This window comes from Cheilinus undulatus, linkage group 3 (assembly GCF_018320785.1).
Source record: "Cheilinus undulatus linkage group 3, ASM1832078v1, whole genome shotgun sequence".
In the NCBI taxonomy this organism is placed as follows: domain Eukaryota; kingdom Metazoa; phylum Chordata; class Actinopteri; order Labriformes; family Labridae; genus Cheilinus; species Cheilinus undulatus.
This window is the reverse complement of record NC_054867.1, coordinates 995,000-1,019,357: the sequence shown is the minus strand read 5'-3', so window position 1 is coordinate 1,019,357 and position 24,358 is coordinate 995,000. Positions and strand designations below refer to the sequence as shown.

Here is a 24,358-nt window from a genome sequence, read left to right as displayed (position 1 = left end):
ATACCAGCACAGATGTAAATCATATGTCATGACTTTGCTGAATTTGGCCGGTCAGGTGAAGCCAATCTGGGACTGAAGGAAGAGTCATCTGGAAGAGCCGGCTCTCCTCGCTGAGCCAAATGACCCGGATCACTGGAAAGAGGTGGAATTCCCATCACTGAATAACCCTGAGTTCAAGTATTGAATGTGCATTGATATGAGAGATTTACATTCAGAATAAATCTATGGTTTGGTGAATAAAATTAGTTCAAACAAAATAAATACCTTAACTAAAAGTTCAGACTAAAATGTTCTAAAAGGACTTTACTGACCAAACTGGACTGAAAGCTTTGACAGTTTTCACAAAGGTGGAAAAATGACCAAAATACAGCCAAAACTTAACATTTTAATACAACGACTAGTGCTGTCAAACGATTCAAATTTTTAATCAGATTAATCACAGGGTTGTTGTGGATTCATTTTGATTAATTGTGATTAAATATTCATTTTTAATTTTCATTCATCGCATTTCATTTTTACGGCAGAGTATTAGGGCCAATGAAAAAAACATTTGAGACTATTTTTTTTTTTTTCAATTGTGGGGAAAAAAGTCAGAATTCTGAGATTAAAGTCAGAATTCTGAGATCAAAGTCAGAATTCTGAGAAAAAAGTCAGAATTCTGACTTTAATCTCAGAATTCTGACTTTTTTCTCACAATTGAAAAAAAAAAAAATTTGTCTCAAAATTTTTTTTTTCAGTGGCCCTAATACTCTTCCGTACATTTTGCACAAGCAAACAGACTGAAGAAAGAAGTGAAAAGAAAACTCCTTCCTGCAGAATGTGCGTAATTCTTCATGTCTGTCCACCGTTCAGTCTTGTTTTTTTTAACTCAAATTTCCCATCGAGCGGGCCGACGTGCTGTTTAGCATCTTCCATATTGAGTTGGTTGCGGGGCGGCGTGCTCGACGGTAACCCTACTTGGACGTTTCAGGGATTTTGAATCATTCTGCGCTGTAGATGGGTTAGTTGCATTAAAATTTTAATCAGATTAATCATGATGATGGATTAATCTGCATTAATGTGTTAATTTTGACAGCCCTAATAACGACCAAGACTAAATTTAAGATAGATGCCAAAATCACTGTTTTTTATTCGGCAGTAGCAGGCACCTGTTTGACGGTCTGATCCGTTTTCATGGTCAAACAGGAGAGAAAATGCCGGCTTCATGGGGTCTCACACCAACAGGAGCAGGAGTGTGGTGCAGGTAAATGCAGGTGTACGGACTATTCCCCACTTCTTCAGGCTTCTTACCCAACAGAGTTTTTAAATTAACAGGATACCTATTTTTACAAGCACCACTACTGAGAGGTAGTAAGACAGACATCAGCATCAACTAAATCTTTATTCTAAACATCAGTATGACCAAACTTGAGTGTAATTTCTCAGAGTTATGACATTTTTATATTGCCGTGGCAGAACACTGCTGCCACTGTGAAAAGAGCCCAGCAGCGGCTCCATTTCATCAGAATGCTCAGGAAAGCTGGGCTGAACCATCGCCCTCTCACTCAGGCCTACAGGGGACTTGTGGAGAGCGTTCTCTGCACAGGTATCACTGTGTGGGACGGGAGCAGCACACTGGCAGAGAGGAAGGCTCTCCAAAGAGTCATCAAGACCGCAGAGAGGATTATAGGGGCACCGTTACCATCAATGGAAACAATCTACACACAGCGCTGTCAGAAACATGCAGGAAGGATCATGAAGGACCTGAGCCACCCAGCTCACTCTCTGTTCAAACATAAGCACTGCTGTTACAGTCTGAGACAGACGAGCAGACAGCATCAGGACTAACAGCACGTTTTCATAACAGTTTCTGTCCCACCACAGTGAGACTGATGGCCAGAGTAAAGATAATTAAGCTTTCTATATTGGCCTTCTTTAATGTGCAATATTTAATATGTATTACTAGTGTTAGTTGTATGCCTCACTGCTGCTATTTTTTGAATGTCAGGTTTGATGTGCTGTGTGATGAGTTGAATGTGTTTATGTCTGAATGGGCAGGTTTCCTGCAAATGCACTTTTAATCTGTTTTTATACTTGAACCCCTGAGAGCCCCCACAGGAATTCCTATGTGTATGGACTTTTGTGTGTGCACAAATGGCAAATAAATTTCTTGAATCTTGAATCAAAAGATCATGTTGTTATAGGTTATAATCTCAAATGTTCTGAGGTTTGTTTTTAAAGTGCACTTTTTCAGTGTTACCTCCTCAAAGTTCTTTCTTTTACATCATTTATGTGCTTGAAATGTAAATATATATATTATCCCTTTTAAAATTCTTGTGTGCGTTTTCCACACATTTATAGCTTTATGTGGGTTTCATATCCGGATTATTCTGCTTATTGGATTTAGTTTTTAATTTTCCCTTTATAATCTTTGTTTGATTTCCCCCTGAATTTAAGGCCTCTTCAGTTGTTGGATGTCAGATTTATCATTTCTGTTCTTTTGTTAAAATCTTATAAATCTACTTTATAACAACAACATACTTCTGGATTTCTAACTACTGATCATTTTTATGGCACTGAAGGACACCGTACATGACACTTCGAAGAAACGAAATCCCAACTTTCGCGATAAGAAAAATCCGAGCATCCCTTGAACGCATCAAACTCAAATGAGATAATGATGCGTTTGAGTGTCAAAGTCCGGCCTGCTGTGGTGTTTGTTGGCGGCTGTTGGTGAAAATGGAGGAGCAGAAGAAGAAGAAGATCCTGTGTGTGGGTCTGGTGTGTCTGGACATCATTAACGTGGTGGATAAATACCCCGAAGAAGACACTGACAGCAGGTTAGCGCACAGGCTAATGCTAACACGGGCTAACGCTGTCATACGCTAATGCTAACCCAGGCTAATGCTAACAGGTCCAGCAGGTCACAGGTGACCGGAGCGGTAAAGGTGCTGATGGTTGACTTCCAATCAGTGATCAATAGTACAGATTCTACCACAGATGCTATCAGACATCGTTTTTTTATCCCCAACACCCCTGCTAATCATGGTAGCTGACATTTTAAAACTTTTCCGGCGGTTAAACTGGTGAATATAAACCTCATTTTCGCTCTGGTGTATTGAAATAATTTGCTACCGTGTTAACCGATGACGAATGGGTCTGTGGTTGTCGTGGTTACAGAAGGGGTTGGGATCTAAAGGGGGCTGCCCTCATGAACGCTCCTGTATTTATTATCTGTTTATTAAGTCATAATATTCGCCTTAGTTATGTTTTAGTGATTAAATAAATAAAATCTACTGGAGGTCAGTCACGTTTCCTCTCTTTCTGCTGTTACTACGACAACTGCAGACGCATTCGGCTGGAAGTCACCAGTTAACACGGTTACCTATTACACCGTTACACCTGCCATCGTCCAAAGTTGCTTAGATAAGAGAATAATAACAGAATTATGGAAAATCACATTTTCATGCAAAATAAACAAAAAGATAAAAGTAAAACTAGAACATTGGAAATAAAAGACCACTGAAAAATATGGAGTAAACGATAATCATTAAAAAGAGCGTGCTGAATTATCACATTGACATCAGTATTCAGACCCTTTACTCTGCTCTTAGTCGGAGCATCTTTGGCAGCGACTGAAGCCTCCAGTCTTGTTGAAAATGACCCAACAAGCTTTGCACACCTGGATTGGGGAATTTTCTGCTATTCTTTATAAATCCTCTCAGGCCCAGTCAGGTTGGATGGGACCGTCAGTGGACTGGCATTTTCAGGTCTCTGTAGAGATGCTGGATACGGTTCAGGTCCGGGCTCTAGCTGGGTCCCTCTAGAACATTCACAGTCATCCCTGATGCACTCCTGTGTAGTCCTGGCTGTGGTCTCAGGGTCACTATCATGTTGGAAGGTGAACCTCCAGACCAGGGTCCAAACAGATGTTCCTGTTCCTCTCTGAGGAGTCTTCATCTCTCCTGTCCTCCATAAAGTCCAGATCCGTGGAGGCTGCAGTGATGGTTCTGGAACTTTGTCCCATCTCCTCCAGGATCTCTGGAGCTCGGTCAGAGGGACCGTCAGGTTCTTGGTCTCCTCTCTCTCTAAGGTCCTTCTCCCCCGATGGTGACCAGGTCTAGAAGAGTCCTGGTTGGTCCAGACTTCTTCATGTGAGAATCCTGGAGGCCGCTGTTCTCTCTGAACCTTCAGAGCAGCAGAAATGTTTCTGTAGTCTTCCCCAGATCTGTGCCTGTCATGATCGTGTCTCTGAGCTCTGCAGCTTCTTTGACCTTTGACCCGTGGTTTCTGCTCTATCAATGTCAGCTGTGAGGCCTTCTATAGAGAGGGGCGGGGCTTTAGAATCATGTCCAATCAGGTTAATTTAGCACAGCTGGACTCCAGTCAAGGTGTAGAAAGATCTCAGCAGAGACAGAGACATGGAGGAACCTGAGCTACATTTACATCTGAGTACTGATGTCAGTGTGAGATTTATGTTTTTTTTTTAAATGCATTTGTAAAAACTTCTAACATTCTGTTTCACGTTATCATTATGGGGTAGTGCGTTTAGATCAATGAGAGAAAAACAAAATCTAAACCACTGTAACATTAAATAACTGTTGTAGCACAGGGGTGTCAAACTCAACCACAGCAGGGGCCGGATTCAGGGTTCAGGTCTAACCTGAGGGTCTAACAGGGTCAACATTTAACCATAAACTGTCAACCTCATTTCACCAGTTATAAAATATGAAAAAAACAACAACAACACTGATGATAAATCATTTTGGAAATTCAAAAAAGTTAAAATGATAAGTTTAAAGGCTCAAATCTGAGATAAAAATTCCACTTTATTAGTTCAAAAGATCAGAACACAGTATTAAAATGAGAAAATAATGTTTTTAAAGAGCAAATATACGAGGAGAAAGTTGAAATCATAGGTTTGAAAGGTCAAAATATGAGATCAAATGTGAAAACATGAGTTTAAAAGTCAGAATATGACTTCAAATTTTGAAATTGTGAGTCTGATAGGTCAAAATATGGGATTAAAAAGCCAAAAATAAGGAGCTGAAAATGTCAAAACATGAGCTAGAATTCAAAATGATGACTTAAAAAGTTAAAAATATGACTTAACTTCAAAATTGGGAGAGTAAAAGGTCAAAATGTGATATAAAAAGTAAAAATAATTAACTTAAAATGTCAAAATATGAGGAAAGAAATGAAATCATGTGTTTAGAATTCAAAATATGGGATTAAAAAGCCAAAGAAGGGAGTTTAAAGGGTCAAAATTTGACTTAAATTTAAAATTGGGAATCTAAATGATAAGAAATTTGACATATAAAGCCCAAATTATGAAATGAAAAGTCAAAATCAAAAGTTTGAGTCATAATCTTGAGATGTAAAATTGAAAATATGAAATAAAACAAATTTATTTCTTTCACCACATTCTTGATTTTTTATGAAATCTTTCTTACTCTTTACTTTTTCCAGATTTTTATGGCTTAACAAGGAAATTTTAAATAATCAAGTTGAAGTTCACATTTTTATACTGGAGGAAATCTGCTGACCTCATACTGGTGGGCCAGTTAGAATACAAATATGAGATGATCTGGCGGGCCGGATATAATCGTTCCACAGGCCGGATTTGGCCCCCAGGCCTTGAGTTTGACACCGGTGGTGTAGCATGTGTAGCAGTATCAGTGATTCCACTCACCATCGTTTGCATGTAAATCCCTCTTTAACTGTCTTCTTATGAGCAACCAGGACTGTTGCTTTAACATGAGCGCCCTCTGCTGGAGCCCCTGCAGACTTGAGTGGTGCAGCCCGTGTAGTCTGACTGTGGTTTGCTGATTATTGATAAGCTCATAAAATGCTAAATAATAATAAACAGTTTATCCAGCTCTTGGCGTCCACACAGCACTATGAGCCAGTTTTAATGTTGGAATATCTGATGACTGGTTCACTTTTCTAACCACGCTGACTCAGCACAGTCTTCTTGTGTTTATCCTTTGCATTGTTTTAATCTCCCATCATCCTCCAGGTGTTTGTCTCAGCGTTGGCAGCGAGGAGGGAACGCGTCAAACTCATGCACGGTACTGTCGCTGCTCGGAGCGCCATGTGCCTTCATGGGCTCGCTGTCTGCTGGACCTGTGGCCGAGTGAGTACTGAACAATACCTGTACTGATAAATGAGGTGGTTTTTTGATGTAGAGGTGGATTTTTTTGTTTTTCCTCTTTTTTTATCTTCTTCAATGGCTTTATCTGTAAAATCTGTCACTGGATGATTATCTTTTACTACAGAGATTTAATGAGTTTAGTTGTCATCTGGCTTCACACATCCTTTTCTTAAGACAGGTGCATTGGAGGGCAACATATCTAACAAATCGTTCAAAGAAAGCTCCTGCTCACTGTTGAAATTCAAAAAAAGTTTATTTACAATGTTTCAGTACTAGACCTCCATCAGATCAACAGTTAAAGGTCACATATTTATCCTTTTAAGACAAGTTTATATTGGTCACAGAGGTCTCTTAAACATGCCTGTGAAGTTTATTTCTGTAAAAACACTCCAGTATTGATGTCTGCATGTCTAAAAGCTCCTCTGTTTCAGCCCTGCTCAGAACCAGCTGTTTCTGTGTCTGTGGCTTTAAATGTTACTGAGCTGTCTGACTCCGCCCCTCTCAGGAAATGGATGTGGCTCTCCTGATCTTCCCCCCAGCTGAGAGGAGGATCAGATGAACTTTCTTCCAAGCGGGGAGAGCCAACTGAACCTGGGGGCGGGGCTAACTCCCCACATGACATCATGAAGGGAAAATCTCAGAACGGCTTGTTTAAGCACACGTTTTCTGAAAGGTGGAGAAAGAGAGGGGGGCGCCCAGGGGCACATATTTTTGTTAGAAAGACCTGAAAAAGTGATTTTTTTTTTTTTTGTAATATGTGACCTTTAATGGGCCGGACATCTTAAACAGGAAGTGGCCGCACACCTGCAACCAACTTCTCATCATGACGTCAGATGTCAGTCAGTAAATTAACAAAACAAGCACCAAACATCAGCATCATGACTGGGAGCTGATATGATGAAAGATTTCTACATTTATTAACAAGTCTGTCATTAATATTGTGGAGTAAAGGCACTAAAAGAGAGTTGATTGGGAATTACAGCAGGAAATTACTGCAGTAGAGCAAAATCCTTCATTTTAAGGATTAAGGATATCTTTGTTAACCCTGAGGGGCATTTTGCGTCACAGCCAGCAGCCCCACACAAACCATTCCTCACAGGAACGATCGATACCATAGTCATGAGAGAAACCAGGAGTGTTCGGTCTGCTTGTCCAGACAGGAGGAAGAAGGAACTCCTGACAGAGTGGATAGTCTGGTTCACTGACGATTGGCTGGGCTTCTTTCAGAGTCCTGAGTCTGGAAACATCAGTCAGGTCACTCAGAGAGTGGCGTTTGACTAAGCTGTTCAGACTATGTTCATTCCTCTACCTGCTGTCAGACTGTGTTCATACAGAACAATGTTACTGATGTAGCGCAGACCAGCAGGGGAGTAGATAAGATATGCCTTTATTAGTCCCACAAGGGAAATTCCATAGAGACAGCAGCCATGCTCTAACATGGTATGAAACAATGGCGCCTAATGGGAAAGCTAAGATATTCCTTTATTTCTACTCTGCAGGTTGTTTTTATCACTGGATAATGGTTGGTGTGGATATTAAACCTGATGTTCATGTAAGACAAAAAACTGTCAGAGGGAATGAGAAACGTAGAGACTTCAGGGGCAGGAGGTCTGATATTTTAGAGCAGTTTAAAAAATCTGCTGTTTGTAGTTTTATTTTGGAGTAAAGAGGAGACTAAATCCATTTCCTGTTTGTAGTTTTATTTTGGAGGATTTTCAGAAGTTCCACATCGACGTTTCTCTGGTGACTGAGCATGCTCAGTGTGTTCTTCCAGCCTCCATGGTCATCAGCAACATCAGCACAGGAAGCCGCACCATCCTGCATATGAACAGGTGACCAGGTGTGACCAGGTGTGGGTGTGACCGGGTGTGGATGTGACTAACTTCCTCTGTTACAGGATGGCCATCAGTGAGCTGCTCCGCCTCTCCCTCCTCTCCACCAATCAGGACACAGCGCTCTGTGAGTCTGTGCTCTTACTTTGGAGGAGAGAGTCGGTCTGAAGCAGTTTCCTGTTTCTCTCTCTCCGTCAGTTTCATCATGGCAGACTTTTCGCGGCGTGGCGTTGATGTGTCAGCTGTGGTCTGGCAGGTCAAAGGTCAGACTCCGTGTGCGTGTTGTGTGGTTTGTCCGTCCAGCGGATCTCGAACCGTGGTTCTGTCTGACACGTAAGATGACCTGACGATGGGCGGGGCTTAAACAACGCTGACTAAACACCTCACTTTCATTTAGACCATGCTACCACATTTCACCTCTCGCTAGAAAACCAACCAATCAGCACGGCCCGGGGCGTCAGATATGAATAAAAGATCTGGGATTGAATCTAACCTCTTTAAGCGTCTATGCTCATGTAAACCAGTCTAGTTTAGTCCTGATCAGAAATCCAGTATGTGTCACTGAAACTTAATCATAGGACTATGAAAACTGTCAGGGTTCTCCTGACCCCAGAAGAGGTCACATATCCTCACTGGATTATGGGACAAAAAAATTAAGACTCCTCAAGAAGGCTGGCATGTACTGAAATTGAGTCAAAGTTTTGGCCATGTTGAAGCAAAGTTTTACCTAAAAAAGGCCAAATATTCCCCAAATCTCTGTCAAAGTTCAACCCAGACAGGAACCTAAATTTCACCTATGTCAGTGCCAAATATCCCCAAATTTTAGCCTACGTTGAACCTTAATTAAACTTTCACCAACAATCATTCCAAATTGTCCCTAAATTTGGGCAAAACGTTTGGGCCATATTCAGCCCGAAGTTTCACTCATTTAATGCCAAATATTCCCTAATTTAAAGCCAAAATTTAACACAAGTTGATTCCAAGGTTTAGCTTCTACAAATGCCAAATATTCTTTTATTTAACCCAATTTTAACCCAAACTGAGTCTAAAGTTTGACAAATCTTTCTAAAATTTAAGCTGAGTTGAGTCCAACAGTAGACTTCAGTAACTGCTAAATATTACCCAGTCAGGTCAAAGTTAACCCCGTCTTTTTTTAAACTGACAAACTGGTTGACATTCACATTAGTGATGTTACAATGAGGGATTCTGGTTCTCTTAAGCTATTTTATTAAACAGAATTAATATAAAACATGAGATATTTAACCCACAGCTGTGCTCCTGGGGACTCAGTGAGTCTTGGGAAGTTCCCTGTAGGTGTGTGTGTCCTCAGCTGCTGTAAATCAGGATGGCAGCTGTGGAGAACTAGGAGCGTGACTGAGTGTGTTGTAGTTGTTAATCAGGAGCTTTAAGACGTCCTCAGCTCTGCCTCTTTGTCTCTAGGTTGACCTAAAGTCAGTCTAAGATGCTGTTTGATGGTAGACATGGAGCAACCTCACAAAGTCCCCTTCAGTAGCCACATGGCTGATGCCACTCAGACCTCATCCTTTCTACAGTCTCTGAGTCCAGTACAGAATATTTCTAGAAAATATCTGAAGATATCAACTGTCAACATGTTGTTTTGAATCATTAATTTAAATGTTTCTCTCACATTTTGTCCCCAGTAATCCAGCATTTATCAGCTCTGCTGGGATAATCCTGATTTATTGTAGTTTTCACAGTCCTGAGATCAAGTTTTAAAACAAACAGGATTTGATGAGGATTAAACAGGATTGGCAGACATAATCTGATCAGATTATGTAATCCTGTTCCTTCTCTCTAATCTGAAATCTTAAATTCTGTTGGATTATTTTTTAACCAGCAGGCCATGGAGGTTTAAAGCAGCAGTTTACCTGAGCTCTGGTGTTCACAGAAACATCTGGATCGCAGTACGTTTCTGAGCCTTATCATCTTTTTTTAGACCTAATAAGAATAAAATCCCAGCGTTAGTATCTGTCGTTGGTGTCAGACCTCTCTGGTGCTCTGAGGGAGGTCTCTAAGGTGATTTTAATGCTCCACACGCCCTCTTAGTCTGCTCAGCAACCATGGACTAATGTTAGCTGAAACATGTTAAACTCACTCAGCCTGTAGTGAACTAACCTCTGTCATCTCCATCACTCACTAGTCCAGCAGCTGTTTTTAGATGCCGTCACAGTGAAGAACTCAGGACAGGATTTCTGCAGAGAAACAGTCAAAGTGCCAGTTTTTTTTTTTTTTTTTTGGCTGTTTGTGACTGTGCCAACTGTTCATATCGGGTAAAAAATGTTTGTTTAGAGTTTTTTTATTTTCTGTTTGTCCACTAGCTGCTAAAAAACATTTAAAAATGGTAGGGGTGTATTTATCTGTGATATCTGCTTCAGTACTGGACAACACAGGAGTGTTGGTGTTGTGTTCAGGCCCTCTTCACTGTTATTATGTTTCAGCCTGATACTAGAGTAAAAAAACACTTTTATTCTCATGAATCTACACTCAGTGCCCAATCATGTCAAATGGAAAACTGAATTTCACAACATTTTACAGGTTTATTAAAAGAGAAAAACTGAAATATCACATTTATGTACGTATTTGGACCCTTCCCACACACATAAAAGCCAAACAGACGTTCCTGTTTCTCTCTGAGGAGTCTTCCTCTCTCCTCTCCTCCATGAAGCTCAGATCAGTGGAGGCCTGCAGTCATGGCTGTCCTTCTAGAACTTTTTCACTCATTTGCAGACGTTAGAAGGCTCAAAAGCTGCTCAGTCATTTAGCAAATGAGGCTCCAAAACTCCACCCCCGTGTCTAAGCCCCGCCCCCGGCTGCTGCTTTAGGTAAACCAAAGTGAACAGAGGTGTTTAGTGAGCACTGTTTGCCCCGTCTGAAGGAAGCATGAACATCCATCCTGATCTAATTGATCAACTTTGATCCTGATTACAAACTGATGTCACTGCAGAGCAAATCTGAATCCAGATCCACCAATCAGGATGAGCGTAGACCGGCTGACGGGGTTTCTTTGACATCCTTAACACGATTATTTTTACTGCCAAGAAACTCAGAAACAGGAAGATGATCCATCCTGTAGTTTCTGATGCTGCAGACGTAGAAGACAATTGGAATGAACTTTTCTTCATGTCAGCAGGACGTCTGAGTGATTCAGCGCTTTCTCACTGAGCTGACGTTCACAGGAAGTCAGTTTGAGTCTCTGCAGTGGTTTGATGTTAAATATGTTAATTTTCATTGATTTATGTTAATGTTTAATACGACATTAATGCTGAAATATAAAGAAAAATGTCCTGTAATCAAGCTGGTTTTAATTTGAAGATTTTTCCTCCAAATGAATCCCATCAGAATAAATAAAGAAATGAGCTCTGTCTCCTAAACGTATCCTCCAGAGGCTCTAAGTTTATTATTTCTGCTGGAGTTTTTGGATGTGAAATCTTTATTCTTTAATTGGCTGAAATGTAAAACAGTAACGGGGTTAAAGGTTAATTAAAGGGTCTGATATCAGAGAAAATGTCTGAATAGGAGTGTTTGGGACTGTTATAAATGTTTATTAAAATATTTTGTTACATGAATAATTCATGTAAATTTAACCAAAGCTGTCCGACCTGCGGACCAAATATTGTTAAAAAAATCCGATTAGTAATGAGACTGAAGCATCGCTCACACTTTGAGTTTTTATTCCATAGTTTTAATTCTTGTTTCGTTTCAGCATGTCACCACAGTTTTTAATGATCAAATCTCAATTTTAAACTTTTTTAAAATAATTTTGAACTTGAATTCTTTAAAGATCCTGTAAAGTGAAATCCAGAGTTTGTCTGAACTCTCTAGAAATATGTGAATCTGGTTTCTGTAAACATGAAAACACTGAGATCTACATGACTGAATTCTGGATTTAGACCGTTTTCACCTCTTTCCTGGCTGGGTTTAATGTGGGCGGGGCTAATATGTAGACTGGTGATGTCACCAGCCCACAGTAGGGAATGACCCCGCCCCTCTAACGCTCCAATCTAAAACCACAGAGCAGTTCATCTCCTGTTGTTAGCTGATGTCTCTGCCTTTATTAAAGTCAACAGTCAGTTAAATGCTGTTTTTCTGTTCATTGTGAGGTAAATTTACCAAATCTGTCAGCCTCAGTGGTCTATGGATCACTGACAGCATCAGAACAGAGACTGGAGACAGGAAACAGACTTTGTCTCTTCTCTGGACCAGAGCCAGGCAGCTGCTCTGATCATGAGGCCAACGTAAGGTCAGGGGGCGGGGCTAAGCCCCCAGCATGAGGGACCAACTCCAATCAGATTGTAACATTTTTTAAATCTGAGAGGATCGTATTTCTCCTGAGTGGGTGTGGCTTCAGCTCATCAACAGACACGCCCACACCATCCTGGAGCAGATTTTACTGCCTCATTTTTCATGATTTTGAAGTTTAATTTCTTAAACTTAGAGATGTTTAATCTGACTGAAACTTGATTTATGGCTTCATAACACAGTGAGCTGTCATACAACAAACCTAAACACAGATTTATTTTTCACTTTACAGGCTCTTTAATCCCTTTTATGGCTGAAACTCTCTAGTTATTATGTCGATTGAAGTCAAACATGTTCTGGGTCTCTCCATTGACTGATAAGTTGATTTGATCTGCTGTTTGATTGTTTCTGTCTGCCAGATTAAAATCATCATAAAAATGTGAGGGGTTCATGATTGATCAGAAAGACTCTGACTCTGAGTGAAGGAGAGACAGAGGCGTTCTGTTCCTCTTTGTCTTCTCCACCAACTAAACCCTGACCCTGATAACTCACTGTCTACCTTTGTCTGTCAGGAATCTTCCTGATGTCACAGCGGAGGATTTCTCCAGAGTCGACCTCCAACAGTTCCGATGGATCCACTGGGAGGTGAGCTAGACTGGTGCTCTAATCCAGCTGGTCTGTCTGCAGAACCAGAGAAATCCTTAGGTCCACGTTTAAAGGATTTATGTCAGACATGCACTGACAGATGTTTAATATCCTCCTGGCAGGTGTTTGAAACACAACAAAACCCACAGGCATGCTTTGAGGATCCTGAGATCAATATAAACTTGTCTTAAAGGTCTCATATTTTACCATTTAAGACAGGTTTATATCTCAGAGGTCTCAGAGGACCTCAAAACATGCCTGCAGTAAAAACACTCCAGTATTGTTTTCTGCATGTCCATACCCCCTCTGTTTCAGCCCTGCTCAGAACCAGCTGTTTCTGTGTCTGTGGCTTTAAATGTTAATGAGCTGTCTGACTCCTCCCCTCTCAGGAAATGGATGTAACACTCCTGATCTTCCTCTCAGCTGGCAGCCTGGAGGAAGATCAGGAGAAGAGGGCGTAACTTTCTTCCAAGCGGGGAGGGCCAACTGAACCTGGGGGCGGGGCTAACCTCCCATGACATCATGAGGGGAAAATCTGAGAATGTCCCATTTCAGCACACATTTTCTGAAAGGTGGAGAAAGAGGGGGGTTAGGGAATGGATTTTTCTGGTACTTGAGGGATTATGGACAGGCCAGGGCCACATGTTTTAGTTAGAAAAGCCTGAAAAAGTGAATTTTGTATAATATGTGGCCTATAGAGGATTATCAGAGCTTTGAATATGTTAATGATGAGCAACAACTTTGATTTTAATTCAAGCAATGACTGCTTAATAAAAGCTAAAATCAGAAACACATGAGGATGAAAAATAATGTTTTTAATGGGTTTCAATGGGCCAACTGGAGTGGATAAGAAAAGTCTACAGAGGTTATTATTGTTACAGGTTCTGACATTAACATGTAAAAACTCCCTCTCAAACAGGGGTGTCAAACTCAAGGCCCGGGGGGCCAAATCCGGCCCTGTGGTGTAGTTAAACCTGGCCCACCAGATCATATGATATTTTTATTAAACTGGTCCACCAGTATGAGGTCTGCAGATTTCCTGCAGTAAATGTAAACTAAACCTTGATGATTTCTAACATCCTTGTTGAGTCATAGAAATTAGAAAAGGAAACAGTAAAAATAATTGGATAAAAAGTCAGAACGTAGAAGAAATTTGTGTTTATTTCATATTTTAACCTTTACATCTGATTACTTTGACTTTTTCTCTCATATTTTTTACCTTTTAGATTCATAATTTTACATTTAAATCCTTTTTTGACCTCTTAAGTCATGATTTTGACTTTTATCTCATGTTTTGACCTTTTTCAACTCCTAACTTTGACTTTTATCTCGGTTATTTATCTTTAAAACTCGTGATTTTTAATGTTATTTCGTATTTTGACTTTTAAAACTCGGGAAATTTAAATTTAATCTCACATTTTGACATTTTAAACTGACTATTTTGATGTTTATTTCACATTTTGATTGTCAAATATGATTTTGAATTTCATCTCAGTTTTGCTGACCATTTCACCTACTAACGTTGACTTTTATCTAATTTTATACCCTTAAAGCTCAAGATTTCACATTTTAATTCATATTTTGACTTTAAAACTCACAATTTTAATTTTTTTCCTCATATTTTGACCTTTAAAACTCATGATTTTGACATTTATCTCATTATTTGACTGTTAAAAATCCTTTTTTCAGTATTCTGTTTCATATTTTGATTTTAAAAACATTATTTTGACTTTAGATGTCATGTACTTACATTAAAATCATAAGTTTGGCTTTTTATCTCAGATTTTGAGTGTTTAGCTTATCATGTTGACCTTATAATCTTAAAATCATTGAGGTTGTCAGTCTATGGTTAAATATTGACCCTGTTAGGCCCTCAGGTTAGACCCAAACCCAGAATCCAGAATCTGGCTCCTGCTGTGATTGAGTTTGACACCCATGCTCTAAAATGTATGTATTTAGCATGAACACAGTCAGAATAACCCAGAAAAGAAACCAGACCAAAAAGAGACATAAATGGGCTCAGCTTCCTCTATGGGTTTAAAAAAACGCTGATGTGTGGCCTAGACCCCAGGGTGGTTTCATATAAGGGACCAGGACCAGGACCCAAAATTCCAGTGCATTTAGTCAGCATGCCGTGGTCCACTTTAGAGTTGGTCTGAAACCAGGACTGGTGTATCTGGGCACAGTAGGAGGTCTGAATAGAAGCGGGCCTGAGTGTCCGTCACTGAGTGAAGCTGTAAAGTAGACTCTTCAAAAACCAGCATATCTGTGCAGCACAGGTCTGTTTCCTCCTCTGGGCGTCATGGTAGAAGAAGAGGGTTGTTGTTGACCTCTCCAGAATCATAAATAGATCCACAGTAGCAGGATGGAGTCTGTGGTCTGCATGGAGAATAAACACAGTCAGCCCGGCTGCTTTCTTCTTCTTCCTCTTTCTTTGCTGACCAGATCCTGACACAGACCGCGTCCATGTTTTAGCGTGCTCGGGTGAGACTGATGTGACAGCAGACCAGTGAAGGAGAGGAGGGCAGTTGCATTCAGGGACAGTAGGAAATAATGGTGCCCAGTGTGAAAACATCCAAACACTCTTAGAAATATAAAATGTTTTTTTAATCCTGAAAGCTAAAATACTTCATCAGTACTTTAAAAATCTTTACAGGCCACACTAAAAACATGTTTTCTGGACTTACCATGGTTGTTTTCTCCAGGGCAGGAACGCCGATGAACAGGTGAAGATGATCCAGCAGGTGGTGAAGTATAACAGCTTGTTACCACGGCAACAGAGAATCAGCATCTCAGTGGAGATAGAGAAGACCAGAGAGCCGCTGTACCAGCTGTTCCCTCATGGTGACGTGGTACGAGACTTCCTGTCTAATGTCCACAACGTAGAGTCTTAAACGTTCTTCTTCACCTCAGATGTTCTCCTGGGTTCTCCTCGTCTACTCAGGTGTTCGTCAGTAAAGACGTCGCTCGCCACTTCGGCTTCCAGACGGCTGAATCTGCTCTAAGGGGACTCTACGGTCGAGTCAGACCGGGGTGAGTGGATCCAGACCTGTTTTAGAGTCCTCCTCTCTGTCTGTCTCTAACCGTCCCGTCTCTGACCCGCCCGTCTCTCAGGGCCATCCTGATTTGTGCCTGGGCAGAAAAAGGAGCCGACGCTTTGGGTCCTGACGGCGTTCTGGTCCATTCGGATGCTTTTCCTCCTGAGAGTCTCGTCGACACTCTGGGAGCAGGAGACACCTTCAACTCAGCCGTGATCTTCACGCTGTCCAACGGTGAGACTTCTCCATATCACACAAAACCCCCCTCCTGTCTCAGTGGAATGGTTTAGTCTGCTTTGCTTTATTATTCCAGCTTTAAAGCCCTTTTGGGAAAACTTCATTCTCATCCTGGGAAAGTTAGATATCCACTGTCTTTACAGTCGTGCTCTTTATTAAGTGGCTTCATCTTAACTGAATTCTTCGCACCGTGGCCAGCTGAACAGACCCTTTGATTTTTGCAGAGGGGGGGCCTTAAGGATGCCTTTAGGGCCTCTTCATTTTCCATTTGATAACTGTCTGTTCTGACTGGACATAATAAATGTTTAATGGTACTTTTTGGTGACTTTCTTGTTTTTAAGTTTAATATGGGTGGAGCAGACAGCACACATAAAAACCTGAAGTGTTGAATTATTTCCATTTAATCTAATTTTCCAACTTTTTTTGCAACTTTAACGCCATTTCAGCCCCTTTTTAATCCCTTCTTACCACTTCAGATGCCCATTTTTGCCATTTTAACCCCTTTCTGCCATTTTTTGGTTTATTTTTGCCACTTTTTGGCATGTCTAACCCACTCCTACTTATAAAATCCAATTTCATCATCTTTCCCACCATTTTATGCCATTATTAACCCATTTTAGTGATTTTAACATAATTTGATTCTGTTTGTAGCAAAATGATTAACATTTTTAAGAGGGCTACTGTTACAAATGGATTGAAAAGATATTTGTTTCTTTGTAAGAGTGGTTATTATTCAGGTTAATATAAAATACCACAGCTTAACTTTACCATGGACCAGGATTTTGCTGGCCCCCAGAAAGCCCCCCCCCCAGGTCCAGTGGGGGTCCCTGGTCTCTGAGACCTTTACTTTGTTGGTGGGGGGCTGAAAAGGTTGAGAAGCCTGCCTTAGAGTCAGAAACAGGGTTGAGAGAGTAGGGAATGACGTGTAGGACAGGAGCTTGCCAGACTTGAACACGGTCCGGTCCTCGCCACCAGGCCATCAGAGTCTGATCTTAAAGTCAGCGCTCTCTGACCTCTGATGAATCCTACTAAAAGTTCACTTCAGATTTTAAAAGTATGTTGGTTTTTAGGGGGAAGTTTGCAGGACGCTCTGACCTTTGGCTGCAAAGTCGCCGGAGCAAAATGTGGTTTCCACGGATACGACGGCATCGCTGAGAAGTTCGCAAAGACTGAAGACTTTTAGGAGAAGTGGATCTAAAGGACTCTAATCATGAAGTGAATCAAGAGGGATTTTAAAGGAAGTAAACTGTGAATCAGAACCACTTCAGTGATAAATAACTGATAATAATGTGATGTTCTCTAAAAATGAGCTGCTGGACCAACAGTTAACGCTGGGATTGAGTGAATGGAGGAGAATGTTGATATTAACTGTCATGTATGATGTAAAATAATTTTTTTTTCTACCTGATGAGAAACACTGAATCTGGTCAATAAATGAAGTGAAAGATGATTCTGTGTGTGGATTTCTTTCCCAGTCAGAAAACCTTCCAGGATGGGAAATGAGCCCCCGGCACCGGCCCAGTGAGGGTATTTCTGAGCAGTGTCAGGTAAATGTGCTCACCTACGGCCAATAAAACCAAGGTCAGACCGGTGTAGTGACAGTAAAGGTTGTAAATGCGTGGATGCTGATCCTCCATGGACAGAGAGGAGAACGTTCTGCTGTTTCTCCTCCAGCCCTCTGAAGCGCCTGGACTCAACAGAAGCCTCACGTCCTCACTGAGAACGGGCCAGAGCGCCTTTGGGTGTTTCACTGGGATTAAAGCTGTGGCTGCTGCATAAAGACGCATGAACAGTCCTAAAGACTGGGACGCTTTAGTTATTTTAGGGGGAATCTGACCCTTTAACAAGCATAGAGGGCGCTCTCACACCACTAGACATCCGTAGCGTACCTGGTCGCGTTTGAGCCTAAAGTACAGAACTGTGCAGAAGTTTTAGGCATGTGGAGCGCTAACGGTTCTTCACAGGTCCTGATGTTCCACAACCCCGGCTGAAGAGAGGAAGGAGGGCGTCCAGAGTCAGTGTTCACACATTTGACGTGTGCGTGTGTCGCTCAGCAGCCGAGGTGGAGCTTAACAGCATTTCTTTAGTCCAGGCCTTTGCACCCCTGGTAGTACGCCCAGCAACCACCAACAGTTTTTAGGTGCTTAGAACATACACACGGCAACCAGGGGGGTGTGGCAATCCTCCTACCCAAGCTTCTATTGGCCCAGAGCTGACTGATATGGCAGTGATTGGTTTAGTACACTTGTTTAATGATGCTCTGGTCCCTAGATGTATTTATTTGACTTTTAATTACATGGCATTACTTTGATCATTTATTTTGAATTATTTTGCGGACCCTAAGCTGTGGCTCCCAGACGGCTGGAAGTCTCTGGACCCCAGTTTGAGAACCACTGGTTTATGGCAAACATTGTTGAAAGGACGCGTGTCAGAGCGCACAGCGAACACCAGGCAGCGCCTGAACGCTCAGCAGACACACTGTCCTGTAGAGAGGTAACTACATATGGTGTCTACATTTATTTAAAAAGGTCCAAAGATTTGATCAGAGGGGTCAGATGGCTTTAGACGGTAGGAGTCCAGATTGTGGCTGAGTCTGTAACTGATGGTTTTTAGGAGTCAAAGAATTCAGCAGAATAAAGTGAAAGTGTTTCTATGATCACATTTATTCCTGTAAAGAGAGTGCTGAACAAATGTTGACTACTTCTACTAATGTGAGCTCCATTCATCTGTTATTGAACATGAATTCAAAGCTTTATTTCACACATATGAGACTCTTCACCAATGAGGACAGACGTTTAACAGAGAATAGAGAGCAGACTCTCAGCATATTTATAAGTGTTTTTATTAGGTTTATTAGGTTAGATGATTTTAATCTGGCAGACAGAAACAATCAAACAGCAGATCATCAAGGAAAAGAAGTAGTCAAAGTATTTAAAGGATACTGGTGGAGGCAAAACTGTGTAATATCAGCAGGTCAGAGCAGGAGAAATCAGAATATCATGTTCTAGTGTCTGTGCTTCCTAAACAACATAATAATAGAACATAATAGTCTCCAGAGTGTCAGCGAGTGGCTCTAACAGTGGAGGATGTCACATGGCTCTGCAGGCTCTCATGTTCAGTCAGAGTGCTTTAGAAAGAGGAGAGCTCTGACCATCATGATCACAAACTAGAGGACTGGCTTCATCTCAGAGCAGGCGTGAATAAAACACTGAGGCTGCTGGAAAGGCTGAGTGAATGTGAAGCCATGCTTTAAAGGGTTTTTCAAACAATAAATGAAGTTAAACAAAGATTAGTTTTGTTGAATCTACTTGAAAATGTCAGGAAATTTCACTTTGATTTCTTTATTCTTGAACTAAAACAGTTTTAGTTTTTACAAAGATTCATCTGGATAATCTACAAAAAAAAGTTGCCTCTTTTTCTCTAAGTAGATTGGGCTGAATAATTTCTAAGGTTTTATTTTGGGCATTTTTGTGCCTTTATTTGATAGAGGAGGAGAGTGGATAGAGTCAGAAACAGGGATGAGAGCGGGGAAGGGACATGCGGTGAAGGGCCTCAGGCTGGATTCGAACCCGGGCCATCCGCGTTCATGGGGCGACCACCTGCACCCCGTGGGCTGAATAATTTTATCAGTGTACGTTTGACTGTACTATAAAGGTGTGACTTTACCTGAACTACCTGGGTGGAGATCCATATTCTAATGTTGATACTGCCAATGAGGGGAGTTTCTGTTTTACTGTACACTCTCCAGTGGCTCCTAGGGCTGGGCATTTCAGCTAAATTTAGATTAGATTACACTATATCCTTCTGCAAGTTTTACACTTTTACAAATTTGACAACTGCAGAAGTTGTAATATTTCCTTGAACTAAAATGTGTGTTGAAAAAAACAGCAATAATTTTGCAAACACTGAAGAATGTTTTTTGTTGTTCTGGAATAAATCTCAAAAATGTGCATCTCTTATTTCCATTTTTTTCTCATCTAAAATGAAAATGACCTAAAATGCTCATTCTCTTCAAAACAGCAGTTCACCGTGCATAGATATGAGTCAAAATAATCACTGTTAGATATTTATGGAGAATTGATCAGCCCTAGTTGACATGATGATATGTTGAACAGATGAGGACGTTTATTTTGTCGTCTTAGTAGAATAATAAAGATCTGTGATTCAAACTGATTTATGCATGGTGTTATGTCATCCTGACAAACAGGAAGAACAGTTCTGTTGAATCTATCATGTTGGTTATAATATAGAAGGATTTATTGATTGTTGAAAAATACATAAGATGAGGAACTTAGAAAATGTTTGCATGTGAAATTGCAGATGCAATATTGAAAACAGCAGTTTATTGTCCCAGATTGTTCAGCTCCAGTATCTCCACAGATTCATGGAGCTGTCATCTGACCTCTGCCTCAGTACGTCTGAAGCTGAGTAACTGAACTTTACTGGAGGTAAGAGCTTTGGACTTCTCCACCTCTGATCCACAGACAGAAATGAAGGTTAGCTTCTCATCTGCTGCTCGTGATCCAGACATTGACTTCTCTTTATCTCCTAGTGGTGTTATTTATGGTCCACTGATTCTAGAACAAACGATCATTTTGTCCAAAGAAAAGAAAAGCAGATTATTTAATACAGATGTGACTGTGTGCTTGGGTGTCAACAGTGTAGTACAGGAACTGTAAACGTGTCATCCTCTAGACTTCTACCTTTATTAGTATTCATTTCATGTTTGAAGAGAAACTTTATCTTCATCCTTTCTAACTTTTTAAATAGTTCTTCTTCAGACGGTGAGCACTTTGTCCCTGAGCATCCTGCTGGAGACGACATCCCTGGTCCTCAGGGCTGTCCCTGTTAGCGCTGGTCACCATCTCCCGGTGGTCTTCAACCCTGATGAGGACCAAGAAGGTGAGTTTTGGGTTCCTGTTGAAGGTGGAGGTATAGGTTTCCACCCCATCTCTGATGATGAGGAGGAGTTTGATGAGGACCGCCTTCACATCATGGACGTCTATGATGAGGAGGAGGAGCCAGATGAGGACATGGTATTCTCATTGTTCTAGCTGGAACACTTTGAGAAAGAAGATCTGGAGGACAGCTTTCACTCGAGTGATGAAGATTGGGAGAATGAAGACTCAGGGTACAAGTCTACAACCAAGGATGAAGAAGAAGACAGTGAAGAAGATGATGAAGAGGACTTCAGACCTCCATCCCCTCTGGTGCAGCAGTTCCCACCGGAGCATTTTTGGCAGAGATGGCGCAGGGAGATTCCTCCTGTCCCTGCTGGACCCCCAATCCCTGATCCTCCATCTGCAGGACCCCTTGTCTCTGCTGGACCTTCAGTCTCTGCTGGACCTTCAGTCTCTGCTGGACCTTCAGTCTCTGCTGGACTTAAACTCTTGTGTTTTTTAAATTAGGTGTTGATGCTTGAACCAGACAGAAGTGTGGCTATGGTTGGCAAACAAGAAGAATCAACGGGATTAGGAGGACGATTGTTCCTAAATACTGTAGGAGGAGCGTACTACACTGATCAGCTTAGTGCACTCCTCCTCCTCCTCTATTTTAGCAACAATCACCCTGGATCCTCACTGATGGAGCCAGATTGCTCCTCCTCCTCCCCACTGAGAAGCCTGGGGCACTCCTCCTCCCCTTCCTCACTGATCCGCTTGGGGCGCTCCTCCTCCTCACTTATAGGCCCCCAGCAATCCTCCACCCCTCTGATCAGTCCACTGTGTTCCTCCTCTTTGCTTTTCAGCCAATGGCACTCCTCCTCACTGAGAAGCCTGGGGCACTCCTCTTCGCTGATCAGCATCCTCCTCCTCTATTTAAGGAACAATCATTCTCCTCCTCACTGATAGGGCTGGCCGGGGCGCTCTTCCTCCCCTTTATCACTGATCAGCTTGGGGCGCTCCTTCTCCTCACTGATCAGACCTGGACTCAGACTCCTCCTCAATTAAAGGCCCCCAGCGCTCCCCCAACCCCCCGATCAGCCTGGGGCACTCCTCCTCCTCCGTGGTTATACAAGTTGGCGTCTGACGTCATCACAGAACGACATGGAGGAGGAGCATTCTACACTGATCAGCAGGAAGGAGGGGGAGCATCCCAGGCTGCTCAGTGAGGAGGAGTGGCCTGGGCTGTTCAGAAAGGAGGACGAGTGCCCCAGGGTTATTAGTGGGGAGGAGGACCACCCTGGGCTGATCAGCGATGAGAGGGAAGAGTGCCCCGGGGTGATACGTGAGGAGGAGGGGCTCCCAAGGCTGATAAAATGTCTGTAACAGGAATCTCATCAGACCGAGTATTGACGCTGCCATAGTTTTATTTTAAGCTTGGATTAAAAGAAAGATGATGGTAAATCTCTCAAAGATTCCTGATTTAAATGGATGGCTCTTTTGTGTCTAGAGTGTTTTCAGGAGAACTGCTGCAGCAGCTCCACTAGAGCTCAGAAATAATTCTCTCCCACTGACACAGTGAGTTAGTTTATTCCTTTATTTAGTCAACCACTTTATTTACAACAGGAAGTTATATACAGCATCTATAATTATACAGCACTGCAAGGTTGTCATGACAACAGCTTTTAAAGGCTGGCTAAATTCATCAGTGATTCTGATGCCAGCAAATAGAAGTCCTAGTCACCAGTTCTGGGTTATTTCTTGTTTTAACATGCAGGTAAAGTCCTGCAGGCTGTCCAAAGAGCCCAGACACAGAGGGAATCAGAAACATCATCTCTGTATTTCTGTGTTCTAGAAAGTGTCAACGCTTCTGCTCTCAGTCTGTTCATCAGAGACATTAACGCAACTCTGACACCTCTACAAACCACAGGAGTCTGGAAACATCAGCCTTAGCTGAACTGTGATACCAGTGGACTAGTCCTGTCACTTTGGATTAAAATATGACCAAAGAGGTGTGTTTTATAAAGTTTTGGTCTCTTTAAAAAAAAACATCGAGCTGTAAATACTAGAGACAGTCTCTTCAAAAACCTCCATGGTGTTGGAAATTATAACAACATTAAAGATTCTGACAACCTTGCAGAAAAGTTCTGTATAGTGTTTGAAGACTTCTAATATCACACTGATAAATACACCTTTAGACAGTGTTTGTCTCTTTCTGGATTTTCTCTGCCACTATTTCTTTCAGTCCTTTGATGAAGTGAAGATTCGCTCCAATCACAATGTAACCCTGCAAAGAAAAACAACGGTCAACACCAGGGGGCAGCACTGAGCCATCCTACATAGAAGAATCAGACTAAAGCATGGTGTGGGTGAATGGACTCACGTTGTGATATTCAACCACCTCCTCAATGAAATCCATCCCATCAGCCAGCGGGATCTGAACGCCTCGCTTTGTGTAGTCTGAACACAAAAACACACAAAGAAAGGCTGACCACATACCAGAGCATTTCCTGATCTTAACTTGTATTTAAAACCACAGGGATGAGGACCGTGTCAACAAAAGGGAACGATGGACCCTTTTTAGATGTACCCCTAAATTTCACAGCGTCTCTTCTGAAATAGAAATTTGACCATTTGAAGATATCTTCATTCATTTTTAAATAAAATATTATTTAGCATTAATGAATGAGATTTTAAACCAAACATATCCCTCATCATACATCTACTCCCCCCCGGTTGGTTTAATCCAAAACTCATGACTGGACCAGCAGATCAACACACAGGGAGCATTAAATACTGAAGCTCCTAAGAAGAGCTTAGATTTTGTCAGTCAGCGAGAGTAAAATGTCTAAATGATAACAGAGGTGTGTTTAGAGGAAACAGACAAACATACCATCCTTTAAAGGAAAGCTTGTTCTGACTCTGTCTTAATAATCACCAATTTTTGATGTTAATAAAACACAACAATGCTAGAGAAGTGATGCTCAGACTCTTACTGTTGATTAAAGGAACCATAGACATCTGCAGCATCGTCTTCAGAGGAGCCTGAAGAGGAATCAGCTGAAACCAAGACAAGGTCACGTTTAATTTAAGAGTTATTCATGCTATCAGTAACTCTTCATAGTCACTGTCACCAGAAACACCGAAAAGACTCACTGCAAGAGATTCCAGTGCCGACTGATTGGAGAAGATTTTAAACCTAGAAGGAAAAAAGAACGTTGGAAAAAAATCAGAGATAAAATAAACAAAAAACATATTTCATTCATCCATCCATCCATCCTTCATCACTCCATCCATCCATCCATCCATCCATCCATCATTTCTCCATCCATC

General features: G+C 41.5%; 2 protein-coding genes across 5 annotated transcripts in view; one reads left to right on the top strand and one right to left on the bottom strand.

Annotated features, from left to right (window-relative positions):
• Positions 1 to 2,595: 2,595 nt before the first annotated feature.
• Positions 2,596 to 17,595, top strand: khk (ketohexokinase). Of its 4 annotated transcripts, none has more exons than XM_041783850.1 (8): positions 2,596 to 2,819; positions 5,999 to 6,115; positions 8,164 to 8,298; positions 12,798 to 12,870; positions 15,576 to 15,722; positions 15,815 to 15,903; positions 15,985 to 16,142; positions 17,216 to 17,595. In XM_041783850.1, the coding sequence occupies exons 1-8, from the start codon at positions 2,719 to 2,721 to the stop codon at positions 17,326 to 17,328; spliced, it is 933 nt and encodes a 310-aa protein (XP_041639784.1). In that variant the 5' UTR covers positions 2,596 to 2,718; the 3' UTR covers positions 17,329 to 17,595. The 4 variants fall into 4 exon arrangements, with proteins under 4 accessions (XP_041639784.1, XP_041639786.1, XP_041639783.1 ...); XM_041783849.1 differs by lacking the exon at positions 8,164 to 8,298 and adding an exon at positions 7,831 to 7,965 and having other exon boundaries at positions 2,614 to 2,819; XM_041783851.1 differs by lacking the exons at positions 2,596 to 2,819; positions 8,164 to 8,298 and adding exons at positions 4,382 to 4,439; positions 7,831 to 7,965.
• Positions 17,596 to 22,607: 5,012 nt separating this feature from the next.
• Positions 22,608 to 24,358, bottom strand: part of LOC121505322 (phospholipid transfer protein) — a 30,256-nt gene continuing 28,505 nt past the window's right edge. Inside the window, exons 12-15 of the mRNA XM_041780517.1 lie at positions 24,182 to 24,224; positions 24,022 to 24,085; positions 23,409 to 23,485; positions 22,608 to 23,312 (exon numbers count right to left, since the gene is read on the bottom strand). Coding sequence (XP_041636451.1) covers positions 23,220 to 23,312; positions 23,409 to 23,485; positions 24,022 to 24,085; positions 24,182 to 24,224 — 277 coding nt within the window. The 3' untranslated portion in view covers positions 22,608 to 23,219. The remainder of the gene's footprint in view (positions 23,313 to 23,408; positions 23,486 to 24,021; positions 24,086 to 24,181; positions 24,225 to 24,358) is intronic.

What these genes read in the sequence shown, in the direction of transcription:
- khk (XM_041783850.1), top strand. Translation starts at nt 2,719, where the DNA reads ATGGAGGAGCAGAAGAAGAAGAAGATCCTGTGTGTGGGTCTGGTGTGT. An exon ending in TGTTCCCTCATGGTGACGTG is followed by an intron (nt 15,723 to 15,814) that starts GTACGAGACTTC and finishes TCGTCTACTCAG; the next exon opens with GTGTTCGTCAGTAAAGACGT. An exon ending in TACGGTCGAGTCAGACCGGG is followed by an intron (nt 15,904 to 15,984) that starts GTGAGTGGATCC and finishes CCCGTCTCTCAG; the next exon opens with GGCCATCCTGATTTGTGCCT.